General features: G+C 43.2%; 1 protein-coding gene across 2 annotated transcripts in view; it reads right to left on the minus strand.

Moving 5' to 3' along the window:
• Positions 1-2,330, minus strand: part of RANBP17 (RAN binding protein 17) — a 216,537-nt gene extending 214,207 nt beyond the window's left edge. For both annotated transcript variants that reach the window (XM_036424289.2, XM_036424288.2), the window contains exon 1: positions 2,172-2,330. In XM_036424289.2, the coding sequence (XP_036280182.1) occupies positions 2,172-2,189 (18 nt within the window). In that variant the 5' untranslated portion in view covers positions 2,190-2,330. The remainder of the gene's footprint in view (positions 1-2,171) is intronic.
• Between the last annotated feature and the right edge of the window lie 11,380 nt (positions 2,331-13,710).

Here is a 13,710-nt window from a genome sequence, read left to right on the forward strand (position 1 = left end):
ACAAAAATACAACCCTATAGACCACGAAGAATTCAAACATCCGTTTTGGAGCTCATTTCTGGCCCTCCAAACTATCTGATCTTTCATTTGTCCAACTCCACTGTTGAGCTGTCCACAGCTGCTGTGAAATACATTGCTAGAAAACCAACATGGGCAGCTCTGGCATTAGCAGCTAATTTTCGAACATTCTGCCTAAGCAGGAAGGAGTCTTCCAGGACTGAGGGACTTACTGTTGTTATGTATCATCATCTTTCCAAGTCTGGAAATGTTTCAAACTTCCACCAGTTTTTAAGGAACCTCAAGAGTTACACCTGAATTGTGAACATCCAATTACCTATTTGCAATCCCTAAGTCCTCCCTGAGAGATTCTTCCTATGAAAATTTCCCCGGGGGCATGTGTAATAAATAACATTATGTTGACCTTGAGACCCTCAAAATGGCAAGGAGTCAAAAGGCAATGGGTGGGCCTCACCGCTGCCTACGGTAATCCATAACACCCTGGAGCTGCCAATGACCTGACAGGAGGGTGGCTGGTTGGAAAGAAAAGATCCTTTGGAGAAAGAACTAAGGAATGTGTCAGCGTGGCCACAGGGACTTCAGAGAAGTTTACAAAAAGTAGGTGACACTTATATACACTGTCACCGTATCAAGAAACTGCCTACCCCTCCCCAAGTCGTCTCCCCACATCCGCAGCCTCCTCTGCTCTCCTCCTTTCGCATGAACCCAATGCTCCAGCCAGAGGGAACTTCCTGCGGGTGCCATGTTCTTCCGCCACCCTTTGCCTCGGCTCACACGTGCCTTTTGCCTCTACACCCTTCCCTTCCTCTTCCTCCACGTGGCCAACTCTTACAATCCTTCCAAGACCTATTAGTGAAAGGGCGGGGCGGGGCTACCTCCTGATCCTCCATTTTGTAATCGGACCCTAGCCCTCATCCAACCAATCAGGGTCAGCCAAAGCAGTGACATCACACCCCCATAAAAGCCCTTGAACTGTTGAAGCTCGCTCTCTTTGGCCACGCCGCTGGTGGTGTAGGTGGGGACAGAACAGGCTTTCTGCTGTTGCATCGGACTCGGCTCCCTGGGGTAGCTCAGTGGTTGAGTTGAGCACCATCTATGAACCAGGAGGTCATGGTTCAATTCTGGGCAGGCCACATGCCTGGGCTGCAGGCTCAATCACCAGTGGGGGCGCAGTGGAGGGTGAGGGGTGCAGGAGGCAGCCCATCAATGATTCACTCTCAGCACTGAAGTTTCTCTCCCCCCTCCCTTCCTCTCTGAAGTCAACAAAAATACATTAAAATCAACAACTCAAAACACCCATGAGACTTGCCAGTTCCCCATAAAGTTTTGCCAGATCTGTCTGTATCTTCCTTCAGTGCGTAGCACAAAGTAGGAATCCAATGCCTCGGTTGGCAATCGGAAGCTCGGAGCACCTCCTGCCCAAGCACAGCCGCTCGGTGCCGCGCACCAGGTGGGCGGCCCCTCCCCTGTGTCCCCGGGATTAATTCCATCGGACCATTTTGCACCGGCAACTGTCATCATCTTGAAATCGAGGAAGGCAGGAGGGTAAAATGGTGCCATCCTTTACCCCAGAACTTGGCGCGGTGCTGGAGACACGGGTGGGGGAGGGGGCTTTGGAGGTGTGTGCGGAATGAACACCTGGAGGCACGTGCCCGCGCCGCCGCGCACACGCGAGCCTGCCCCGAGCATCCTCATCCTCCCCGCCCGCCGGGCCCCCGCCAGCCCGGCCCCCTCCGCAGCTCCCCGAAGGCACAGCCCGGCCCGCCCGGCCGGTTCAGGTCCCACTGCGGGCGCCGCGCCTGGCGGACCCGGGGCCCCGCTCCGGCTCCCCCGTCCCAACTGCGTGCGGACCGACGACGGGCCCGCGGCCGGCACCGCGGCGGGCAGACGGGCCGGCCCGGCGGGCTCCCACCTGCCCGGACGCCTCCGAAGCCGCCCCTCGCGCGGGTCCCCGCGGAGCGAGCTCGGAGCCCGGCCTCGGCCCTCCGCCCGCCTCCGCCCGCGGGCTCGGGCCGGGGGGGCGGCCCAGGCCCCGGGACGCCGGTCCGCGGCCCCGCGGCCTCTGCCGCCGCCTCGGCCCTCAGCCCCCAGCCCCCCGAGTCCCGCCGCGCTCCCGGGGCACCGAGCGGGACCCGCGGCGCAGAGCCACTGACCTGGAAGTGCAGCGCCATCTTCCCGGGAGGGAGGCGGCGCCGGCCCGCGGCCCCGGAGCCCGAGGGGAGGGAGCGGAGGCGGGCGCCGCGGAAGCCCCAGCCGCCCGCGGGGTCCCTGCGCCGCTCGCTGGCCGGCTCGCTCTGCGCCTCAGCCGCGCGGCCTCGGCGTTCCCGGCGCTGGAGGGGCGGGGTCTGGCGTGAGGGGCGGGGTTGTGGGGCGGGGCCTGGCGTGGGGGGAGTGGCTGTGAGGGCGGGGCCTGGGGAGTGGGAATCTCAACTGTCTTCTGCACCCCCCCCAACCGCTGTTACCTCCTACCTCTGTCCTTTGGCACAACTACCACACCCCAACTGTCAGCCAGGACCCCTGGCTTTACATCTCCCACAGGTTTTTGACCCCTAACCCCTACAGCACAACTATTGCCCGTGGCATCTGACCTCTGCCTCTTCCCAGTCCCAGGATCCCCTAAGCGCCCATTTCCCAAGACACATCAGCCATAACCTTTGACTCCTACATACTAACTGCTGTCCTTGACCCCTGACGGCCAGAGCACAATTTCCTTTTTAAAAATTTTTATTTTGTAACCTTTCTTTTGGTTAAAACTAAACGAACAGTGTCTTCATGGTGTTAAGTTGTAAAATTATAGTTCACCTCTTCTTGGCTGTATTTCATTTAACATAAACCTACATTTTAAACCAAATTATTCCACTGCAATGAGAGCTGATTTGAGCAGAAGTGGGTCACATTCACTCCTATTGATGCACTTCATGTCTCCTTAAAAGTTTTGACAGCTCTGCCTGGGACCGGTTTAGCTCAATGGATAGAGTGTCCGCTTGGGGACTGAAGGGTCCCGGGTTCAATTCCCGTCAAGGGGATGTGCCTTGGTTGCGGGCATATCCCCAGTAGGGGGTGTGCAAGAGGCAACTGATCGATGACTCTTTCTCATCGATGTTTCTAACTATCTCTCTCCCTTCCTCTCTGTACAAAATCAATAAAATATATTTTTTTAAAAAAAGTTTTGACAGCTCTGTTTGGGATGATTGTCCTTTAGGGTGAACAACTCCTGGAAGACTTCTTATACTTCAGGACTAGTGACAAATCTGCTCAGCTTTTATTAACTTGCAAATCTCTTTATTTTACATACTTTTTTTTTACAGGATAGTTTTGCTGGGTATAGAACTCCATTTTGACTTTTTATTTCTTTTCGGTGTTTAAAAAATGTGTTTCCCTTGATTTCTGGTTGCCATTGTTTCTGTGGAGAAGCTAGCCATCAGTCTGATTACTGCCCCTCTGAAGGTATTATGTCTTCTTTTCTTCTTTTCCCATCTCTGGATGCTTTACAATTTCCTTTCATTTTGGTCTACAGCAGTTTGAGTGTGATGCAGGTGTGTGTGTGTGTGTGTGTGTGTGTGTGTGTGTGTGTGTGTGTTATCCTACTTGGGAGATAGAGGGCCTCTTAGGATTCAGAAAACCTGATTTTTTTGTTTGTTTGCTTGAAAATTCTCAGCCAGTATTTCTATAAGAATTGCTTTTGTTCCTTTCTCTCTCTCTTCTTCTGGAACTCCAGTTAGATCTTTTTGAATATTCCACATGTCTTTTACACCTTTTGTATTGTTTTTTCTTTTTTCTCATTGTGCTTTAATCTGCTTGTTTTTTACTAACCTGCCACTCATTAGAATTTGTTCTGTGGTGTCTGAACTCCTTATATAACCTTTCTATTGAATTCTTATTTTTAGTTGTAATATTTTTAGTCCCAGAATTTTCATTTGACTTCTCCCCTTCCATTCTTTAAGTAGATTCCAAGGGTCTGATAAAATATTTCATCTTTCTTCACTTTTCTTGAGCATTTAAAACATATTATTGAAAGCCCCTGTTTTATATTTCCAATATCTGAATCACATTTAGGTCCTCCAGGTTTTTTATTTTTTTTGTAGTTGGTTCTATTTTTTTAAGCATGCCTCATAATTTCTTACTGAATGTCAGACAATGTGGAAGGAAATTATTGATGCTCTGGATGGTACCAGATTCCTCCAAAGAGGAAAAAGGGTTAGATTTTCTTATGGTGGTAGGCAGATATAATACCAGTGAATTGCTTTAATCCTATTGAAACTTGGCTTTATCCTTTTAAATTCTGGTTTATTTCAGTTTTGCCTATATTCCCACATCATGATCCTTACTAGATCTTACAGCTAAAAGCCCAGGATGCTTATCAAGCCTCCGCCATGTGGTGCTTGAACTCTAACTCCCATTTTCCCAATACTGTGCAGCTGCTGAAATCTCTGTTCAGCTCTTGAGGTGCTGCTGTCCCCTGAGTTTCTTAAAGCCTTTTCTGGTGCATCTTAAGGATTGACTGAAGATTTTAAGGGAAGTTGTATACAGATTTAGGGCTCGTATTTCTGTAGCTTCTTCCTCTGTAGAATTTTGTCCCTCAAATCCCAGCTGCTTTTATTCTCCAATCTTATCAGACTGAGATTGCCACTGGCTATTTAGTGCTGTGCTAACTGGAAAATGCTGGGGGGGGGGGGGGGGGGGGGGGGGGGCTGGGGGGGGGTGAAGCTGAGGTTAATATGAATTGTGTCCTTAGTTGTTTAACACTTTCAAAGATTGAAGCCAATCAAATCCTGCCTTTATATGTGGTTCTTTTCTGCCTTTAAGCAGTAGTTAAACACACACACACACACACACACACACACACACACACACACCCTAGAGACCTGGTGCACAGATTTGTGTACCAGTGGGGTCCCTTGGCCTGGCCTGTGGGGATCGGGCTGAAACTGGCTCTCCAACATCCACCGAAGGGTCTTGGATTGCAAGAGGGTGCAGTTCAGGCTGAGGGACCCCACTGGTTCACAAACCCATACACCAGGCCTTTAGTATGCATATAAGATCTTTGGTTTATCTCTTTCCATTCTCCCCCACCCCCACCCCCCCTGCTTCTCTCTGAGACTCATCAATTGTTCCAAGTTTCCATGCTTTTAGTTTCTGCTCCTGAATTGAGCATTTTCCCCCTGGTGGTTAGTGCACGTCATAGCTACTGGTTGGATAGTGGAACAGTCAGCTGGTCACCTAGGCTTTTATATATATACTAGAGGCCTGATGCATGAAAATTTGTGCAAGAATAGGCCTTACTTTCCCTGGCTGCTGGCACCAGCTTCCATCCAGCACCTGGGACCCAGGCTGCTGGCACTGGCTTTCCTCTGGCACCCAGGACCCAGGCTTCCTCCCTGGGTCCTGGGTGCCAGAGGAAAGCCAGTGCCAGCAGCTTGGGTCCCAGGTGCTGGATGGAAGCTACAGGCACCCAGGACCATGCGCGGCTTACCCCAAGCTGGGCACTGGCTTTGTCAGGAAGGACATCCGAAATGATGTCTGGAAGACATCCGGTATACCTGGTCTAATTAACATATTACCCTTTTATTAGTATAAATATAGATTTGTCATGTATATATGTGTGTAGTTTTTAATATGTTATTATTATATGTATTTATTTTTTAAAAAAATATATTTTATTGATATTTTACAAAGAGGAGGAAGGGAGAGAGAGAGAGCTATTGTATTGTAGAAACGTCGATGAGAGAGAAACATCCACCAAGCTGCCTCTTGCACACCCCCTACCGGGGATGTGCCCATAACCAATGTACATGCCCTTGACCGGAATTGAACCTGGGACCTTTCAGTCCTCAGCGATGCTTTACTGAGCCAAACAGGTTTCGGCTATATGTATTTATTTATAATTGTTATATATATAATATAGTTGTTAAATATGTGTATATTTATATATTTGTCCTGGTTTATCATTGCTTTCAATGGGAAGTCTAATCCAACATAAGTTATCATTATAATCAGACTACCTACATCTTCCATTCTTGATTTTCATACCTTATCCATGGCCCATGAGTCTTCCTCCCCACAGCTCAACTCCTACATTTTAAAATACTAGTATTCAATACCTGCAGTCTGCTATTTTTTATTCCTATATCCCAGAGTTTTTTATTCCTCTATTCTAACTTCTATTTCCAGGTGCCAGCAGTGTTGATATCCAAGCTCATTTGGATTCCCACATCTTAACATTTCTGACTCCCACATCCCAAACACCTATATTGATCTGTGACCTCCCTATTGCATCTGCCACATCATTTCTATTACCTCAAGTTTTAGGTCATTAGGGGCTTAAAAAATTACTTGAAATTTGATCATTTGATTTTTTTCCATTTGCAGAATATCCTTGGCACAAATATATTGTTGTGATAAAAACAGCAGCTGACTATTTTGTAGATTCACCAGGTAATTCTGTAAATGAGAAGCCCATTATCTATTCCCTTAAACATGAGTGACACTATGATTTCTGTTTCTGTTTTCAATTAACTCTCCCTTTCATGATTTTCTATCAACAAAACAGGCATACAGCTCCATATCTTTTTTGTCAATTAATACAATTTAAAATATAATTGTGTCACTACAGCTATTAAAATTAGCACAGAAGATGCTCCAGGATGTCAAATAATTCATTTCTATCACAAAACTCAATTAAAGGAGGAACCTTCAGAGCCCGTAGGAATTACAAAATTATCTTCCTTCATGCCAACTCGTATTCTAAAAAAGACAGAGGACCTTTGATCTTTGAGTCTTTTCAGGGGATTTAATTAACATTTGTAATTCTGGTACCTTGGGAAATTCACCCAACATATCTGAGTTTGGGATTTTTATTTCTAAAATCACTGCCCTAACCGGTTTGGCTCAGTGGATAGAGCATCGGCCTTCAGGCTCAAGGGTCCCAGGTTTGATTCTGGTCAAGGAAGGGCATGTACCTTGGTTGCTGACACATACCCAGTAGGGAGTGTGCAGGAGGCAGCTGACCGATGTTTCTAACTCTTTATCCTTCTCCCTTCCTCTGTAAAAAATCAACAAAAATTTTTTTTAAAAAAATCACATTAACAGTAAGTCTATAAAATTTTTAGAATTAACTTTTAGAAGTAACATTGAAATAAAACAGGAGAGCACAGTGGTTAGGGAAACAGATGCTGGAGCCAAGCAGCTTGGATTTGGATCCCATCTAGCTGGGAAACTGGTGAAGTTACTTAACCTCTCCCTGCCTCATTTCTTCCCCTGTAAAATGCAGACCTATAGCACCTGTCTCATAGGTTGCTGTGCTGAGTTAATGCTTATGAAGTACTTAGTGCCTGGCAAATAAATGCTAATTGTTGTCATGAAATAAATTCATATCATTGTCTGAATATGATATTGAAAATATTTTTAATGAAATGAAATTACAATTTTAAACAAAGTAAATTATTTTAGACATTTTTTAGTCTGTAAATTTATGGTCAAATTGGATGTTTCCTCATTATCCTTCCTATCCCACCAGCTACTCTGTCCTGGAGATTTCTGAGAGGCTGTGACTGCCCAGCTGCTGTGCTCAGTGGTTGAGCATCAGCCTATGAACCAGGAGATCTGGGTTTGATTCCCCATCAAGCTCAGGTCAGGGCTCATTGTTGATGTTGCTATCTCTCTCTCTTCTCCCTTCCTCTCTGATATCAATAAAAATATTTTTTTAATAAAGAAAGACTGGCATTAACAGCATTTTCCTAGGTTATGTTTTCATAAATTGTGAGACTGAAACTTCAAAATACACAACTGAATTTTTCACTTTATCAATACTTAAATGTAAAACATATGATCAATAATTTACTTTAATAGTACATATAAAGAAAAATATAGGAAACATTAGTGCCCACTTTCCTTAGCTTAATATACAAATGTAATTTTATTAAATACACTTAGTGAGATTGCTTGATACCTCAGTAAATGTGAGGAATCCAACAAAGTGCAAACAGGTAAGAGAAATGGGAGAAGAATGCATCAAAAAAATTCAAATTCACATTAAACTTGTCCAACAAAACAACAGTTGCACAAAATATTTACCTATGTATATTTATTTCATGTTGGTTGGTTTCAATTATAGTTTTGTTTTGTCAAGTCATTAACTTTAAACTCCATTTATTTAAATATCCACTATGAAACCAAAGTAACAAAACAAATTTCTTTTCACTGGTGATGTGGATATGAATTATCTCACAATGTTGATTATTACATATTAATACTTTAATATTAAGCATATATGTAATATATAATCTATATATACTTTTTCTTTAAATGATTTTATACTTTTAGCCGAAACCGGTTTGGCTCAGTGGTAGAGCGTCGGTCTGCAGACTGAAAGGTCCCAGGTTCGATTCCGGTCAAGGGCATGTATCGATACATTGGTTGCGGGCACTTCCCCAGTAGGGGGTGTGCAAGAGGCAGCTGGTCGATGTTTCTCTTTCATCGACGTTTCTAGCTCTCTATCTCTCTCCCTTCCTCTCTGTAAAAAATCAATAAAATATATTTTAAAAATAAACAAATAAATAAATAAATAAATAAATAAATGATTTTATACTTTTAACATACTAGTAATAATAAAGGTATATTTCTATGTATTAATAATGCCATTATGTTGACAAGTAAAAATTAAATAATGTACTTCATTCCGTACATTGCCTTATGTTATTTATCTATTAGTTCCTTTACATAATAATAAATTGTTTAAGGCATTTCTGTATAAACAAGATAGTAATATTATGGAGGGGTTTTTTTTGTTTTTTTTCTCTCTTAATAGTACTATTATGTTAATTGCACCCTTAAAGTGACTGCCATTTTATGTGAAATACTATTAGATTAGTAAAGCAGTGCAACTTTTCAATAAGCATTTTTTCAATATACACTGAGTGGCCAGATTGTTATGATCTTTGGATGCATAATCATCTGGCCTCTCAATGTACTTCTCATGAGTACCTCATTTATTTGATATCAAAGATACTATAAGTCATGCACCTAATCAGTTTTCCCCTTTGCACTGGCTGATAGTGTCCCAGCCACCGGGACAGCAACGTGGGAGCGAGGAGACACCTGGAAGGGAATGAGGGAGGACAGGAGATGCAGAGAAATTGAGGCAAGACAGGGTTCTGATCAAGCCTCAAATTTTATTTGTTGCAGCCGCAATATAAGTACACAGGTTGTAGGGGGAAGTTGCCGAGGAGACATTCCAGGGCTGGGAGGGTTGTGTATCAGCAGGATGTGTCTGCAGGGGAGAATACAGCAGAGATTCTCTGGGGAAGGGCGAGTTATCACAACAGGTGTGCCTTGCTCAATGGCCAGATATGCTGCTAGGCATTTATTATAGATTGTTTCTAGTTAACTGCCACACCGCAGCTTGTCACATGAGTTCTGGTAAGTCAGAAACTCAGTGTCTAAGATGGAGGTGTGTCTTTTAAGATGTAGTCACTAATTCTTTTTCGGCTCCCGACATGATAGAAAGCTCAGGGCAAATAGGTGGTCGATCTTCAGCAAAAGCCTAGAATACTTTTGGTACCCATCTGAGATACAAACACACTGAGCGGCCAGATTTTATGCGTTCAGGGATCATCATAATCTGGCCACTCAAAGTATATCAAAAACCTTGAAAATGTTCATCATCTTCACCCAACTTCTAGAAAGTAATTCTAAGAAAATAACCTGGTTTGTTTTTTTTTAAGTTTTATATGTGAAGATATTTATTGTAGCATGATTTACAGTAGGGAAAAGCAGAAAAGGTTAAGTAAATTATGGTATAGCGTATGGCAGAATCATGGAGAGCTTTGTAGAAACATGGAGATTGCTATGCTATAATATTTCTATGCTATGTAAAAAGCAAAATGAGACAATATATCATTACAATTATATTAAAAAAAACAGAAAAAATGAATTGAACAGAATAGAAAGATGTTAACAGCGCTATCTTATGAATGGTGAAATTAACAGGTGATTTTCTTTCTTCTTTATAATGTTTCTGTAGTTTCAAGATTTTCTAGAATGTACATTACTCATACTTATAATCAGAGAAAAACTTAATGGTGTAATGAAAAATTATACCTAAGCAGATTACTGTTCATGCTTATTAATGTGCTCATTAAAGAAGTACTTATTAAAAATGTGCTGATGGGAGGGGTGTGTGTGTGTGTGTGTGTGTGTGTGGTGTATATGTAATTTTTAAAACTACTGTAGTCTTAAATTGAAATGTAGAGTATTAAATGTACCAACACCAAGGGAGTAGGGCAGCAAAAAAGATCTATCACCAGTCAGCCCATTTTATGCATATAGCTACTTCCCAGAAATGGACACATCCCCACTTCAAGTGCTTTCCTCTAAAAGATTTCTATAAAATGCACTTAGGCCTTATCAATGAGGGCATTACTGTTTAATTACTTTAAGAGTAAAATTAATTTGGGCTAAAATATAAAACTAGGTCCCTCATATACAAATATTACTTGGAGCAGGCAAAGCTACACCATTTCTTAGAACCTAAGTCCTTTCCTTAAGGGTCAACATTTTCCTTTTGCTAAGAGTTATGTTTTAAATTTACTGTAAGGATACCCAGTTGACCAGGCAAGTCTCTTATTATAATGAAAAATGAAAGAGCCTAAGAATAGCTCAAGGAAAACCAAGTTGTCAACTTTCTCCTTTTTCCTATCTTCTGCCTCCCACCTCTCCAGCACCAACACACATTCATGGCATTTCCCAAGATTAGGTTCCATTCTACTGGGTAGATCAATCAATACTGATGCCCACATTAAATCCTTTTCAATTGTAGTGACTTTTTGAAAAGAGTATTTTTATCATTTTCTCCTGATTATATAAGAAATCCAGGGTTTTTGTATGTAATTTAATGATACAAAATTGTATCAAATCAAAAGTAAAAGTTGCTAAAATGGCAACCATTCAAAAACAACCTACCTTGTCCTGGCTGGTTTGGCTCAGTGGATAGAACATCGGCCTGCAGAAGGATCCTAGGTTTAATGCCTGTCGAGGGCACATGCCTGGATTGTGGCTTGATGCCCAGTGAGGGGTCGTGCATGAGGCAGTTGATCAATGATTCTCTCTCATCATTGATGTTGCTATCTCTCTCTTCTTCTCTGAAATCAATAAAAACATATTTAAATAAACAAACAAACAAATAAATAAAAATAACCTACCTTAATACAACAGTATATGTCCTTCCATGCCAGAGTCTCTTCATCTTCATATTCACATATGGGCAAATTTGTTTCTTTCATACAAATGAGATCATGCTAAAAATGTGTGTTGTATCTTGTTTTTTTTCTGCTTAACAATATACTTTAGATATCTTTCAATGTCAGTATTATAGATCTATCTCATTTCTTTGTAAGAACATCATCATATTTCACTGTACACATTTAAACCAGGATATATTTCATAAATCCTCTACTGAGAGAAATGTAGGTTTGTCTGATATTTTTCACTATTATAAATAAAGCCGATGGTAGCAATATTAAGTGAACTATTAGTAATTTCTATAACCAGGAGTGGCAGAAAAAGACAAAATTTTGCCCTCAGGACATATGAAAAAAAATGCTCCTAGAAGAGCTTTCCAGGCTTACTCATACATAAGTTGGCCATGTATTTCATTGTTCACGCAGGACACTTTTGAGAAGAAATGGGGAAGCTATTAATGTATAATCTGTGTTAGCCCTAGAGCCATCTAGTTGGGTGCAGCAAGGTCCATGCCAATTGTGGGAGAAAAAGGTTGGGGGCGCCACTTAGGGCCAAGCATGGTCAAGAGGACTTCCGTGTAGGAGGGCTGGGTGGCAAGGGTATCAGAGCCTGAATGGGCAAAGAGAGCACCCATGCATGAGAGTGGTCCCTGGGGGGTCCGAGACTAAGCAGGAGATGAGGACATTCATGCAGTTTTGGTCTATTGTGAGGTTTTGGAGCCCAGTTGGCATAAAGAGGGTGTCCACGCATTGAGTATAGGAAGGGGGCACAGTGGCTGATTTTGGAGCTTTAACAGACTTGAGAAAAGCATCCTTGCAGGGGTTGGGGAGGGCTAGCGAGGTGTGAGGACTCAGAATCTGCACAGGGTGAGGGGTGTGTTCACAAGGGCTGTCAGAACCCATGAAGGGGATGAGGATGCCCATGCATAGGAGGAGTTGCCATGAAGTTGGAAAACTGGTTACATCCTGGGGAAATGAATAAATATATTAGAAACAAAGGAAGCAGGTTTCTCAATGTGAGAGAGGAGAGTTTATAAATATCCAAAACCCATTTAGACTGGAATTAAAGTATCAATGGAAATTCATGGTTTTCAATATCTACACTAATAAAAGACAAAGATGCAAATTGACCATACCTTTGCGATGCCTACCAGCCAATCAGGAGTATGCAAATTAACCAACAAAGATGGCAGGTTAATATACATATTGAGGCACTGAGAGGCTGGGGTGGAATGGGATGCTTGCATCATTGCCATGGCAGCGACAGAGATGTTCCGCACCACCCTAGCAGCTCTGGGCTTCTGGGCAGCATGGGAAGACAGAAAGGCGGCTCCAGGCCAGAGCAAAGGCAGTGCAGGCAGCCAGGGGAAGGAAGGCCTGTTCTTGCATGAATCTTTGTGCATCAGACCTCTAGTCCTATAGAATAAAGATATAATATGCAAATTTACCATCACTCCAACACAAGATGGCTGCTCCCATGTGGTCAAAGATAGCCACCCCCATATGGACACAAGATGGCTACCACAAGATGGCCAGCAACAGATGACAGTTGTGGGTGATCAGGCCAGCAGTGGAAGGCACATAGAAGGGACCAGGCCTGCAGGGGAGGGCAGTTAGGGGCGACCAGGCCTGCAAGGAAGAACAATTTGTTTCTAAATAACTATCCTAGTGTGTATGAAATGGTTTCTTAGTGGTTTTGATATGCTTCTCCCAATGGCTCATGATGCTCAAAATCTTTTCATTGTTGTGGGGTCGAACCCTGGGTTCAAAATAAGACCACTGGAGGCTGAAGATTGATTAAAAAAAGCAGGCAAGGATTTATTGAAAAACTGGCCAGGACTGCTGCGAGAGCACTACAGGCAGGTAGAGTCCATAGGACCGCACTGTTCCAGGTGTAGGCAAGTCTTTTTAAAGGTTCAAACCACAGGAATTTTCCTTTGTTCAAAATTGGAAAGGCTGGGAACATTGGAATATGGCCTTATCATGCCGATAATACAGAAGCAGAACTCAGAGGTTAATCTCTAAAGGTTATCTATAGTTTCTACCCCTGAAGCTACTGAGTCAGTGGGAATCAATCTCCTGTAACTACCCTATTGTTTAAGCAAGTAAGTGAAGGTCGAAGTCAGATACAGGGTTAAAATCCAAACAGCATGGCTCAGTGGATAGAGCATTGGCCTGTGGACTGAAAGGTCCTGGGTTCGATTCCGGCAGGGGCATGTGCCGTGGTTGCGGGCACATCCCCAGTGGGGGGGGGGGGGTGCAGGAGGCAGCTGATCGATGACTCTCTCTCATTGATTTTTCTAACTCTCTATCCCTTTCTCTTTCTCTCTGTAAAAAATCAATAAAATATATTTTAAAATTCAAACAGCAGTTTTTACCCAAGTATGATTGCTACCATATTTCATTCATGTGCTTATTGACCATTTATATATCTTCTTTGGAAGAATGTCTCTTC

This window comes from Pipistrellus kuhlii, unplaced genomic scaffold (genome assembly GCF_014108245.1).
Source record: "Pipistrellus kuhlii isolate mPipKuh1 unplaced genomic scaffold, mPipKuh1.p scaffold_m20_p_8, whole genome shotgun sequence".
NCBI lineage: Eukaryota > Metazoa > Chordata > Mammalia > Chiroptera > Vespertilionidae > Pipistrellus > Pipistrellus kuhlii.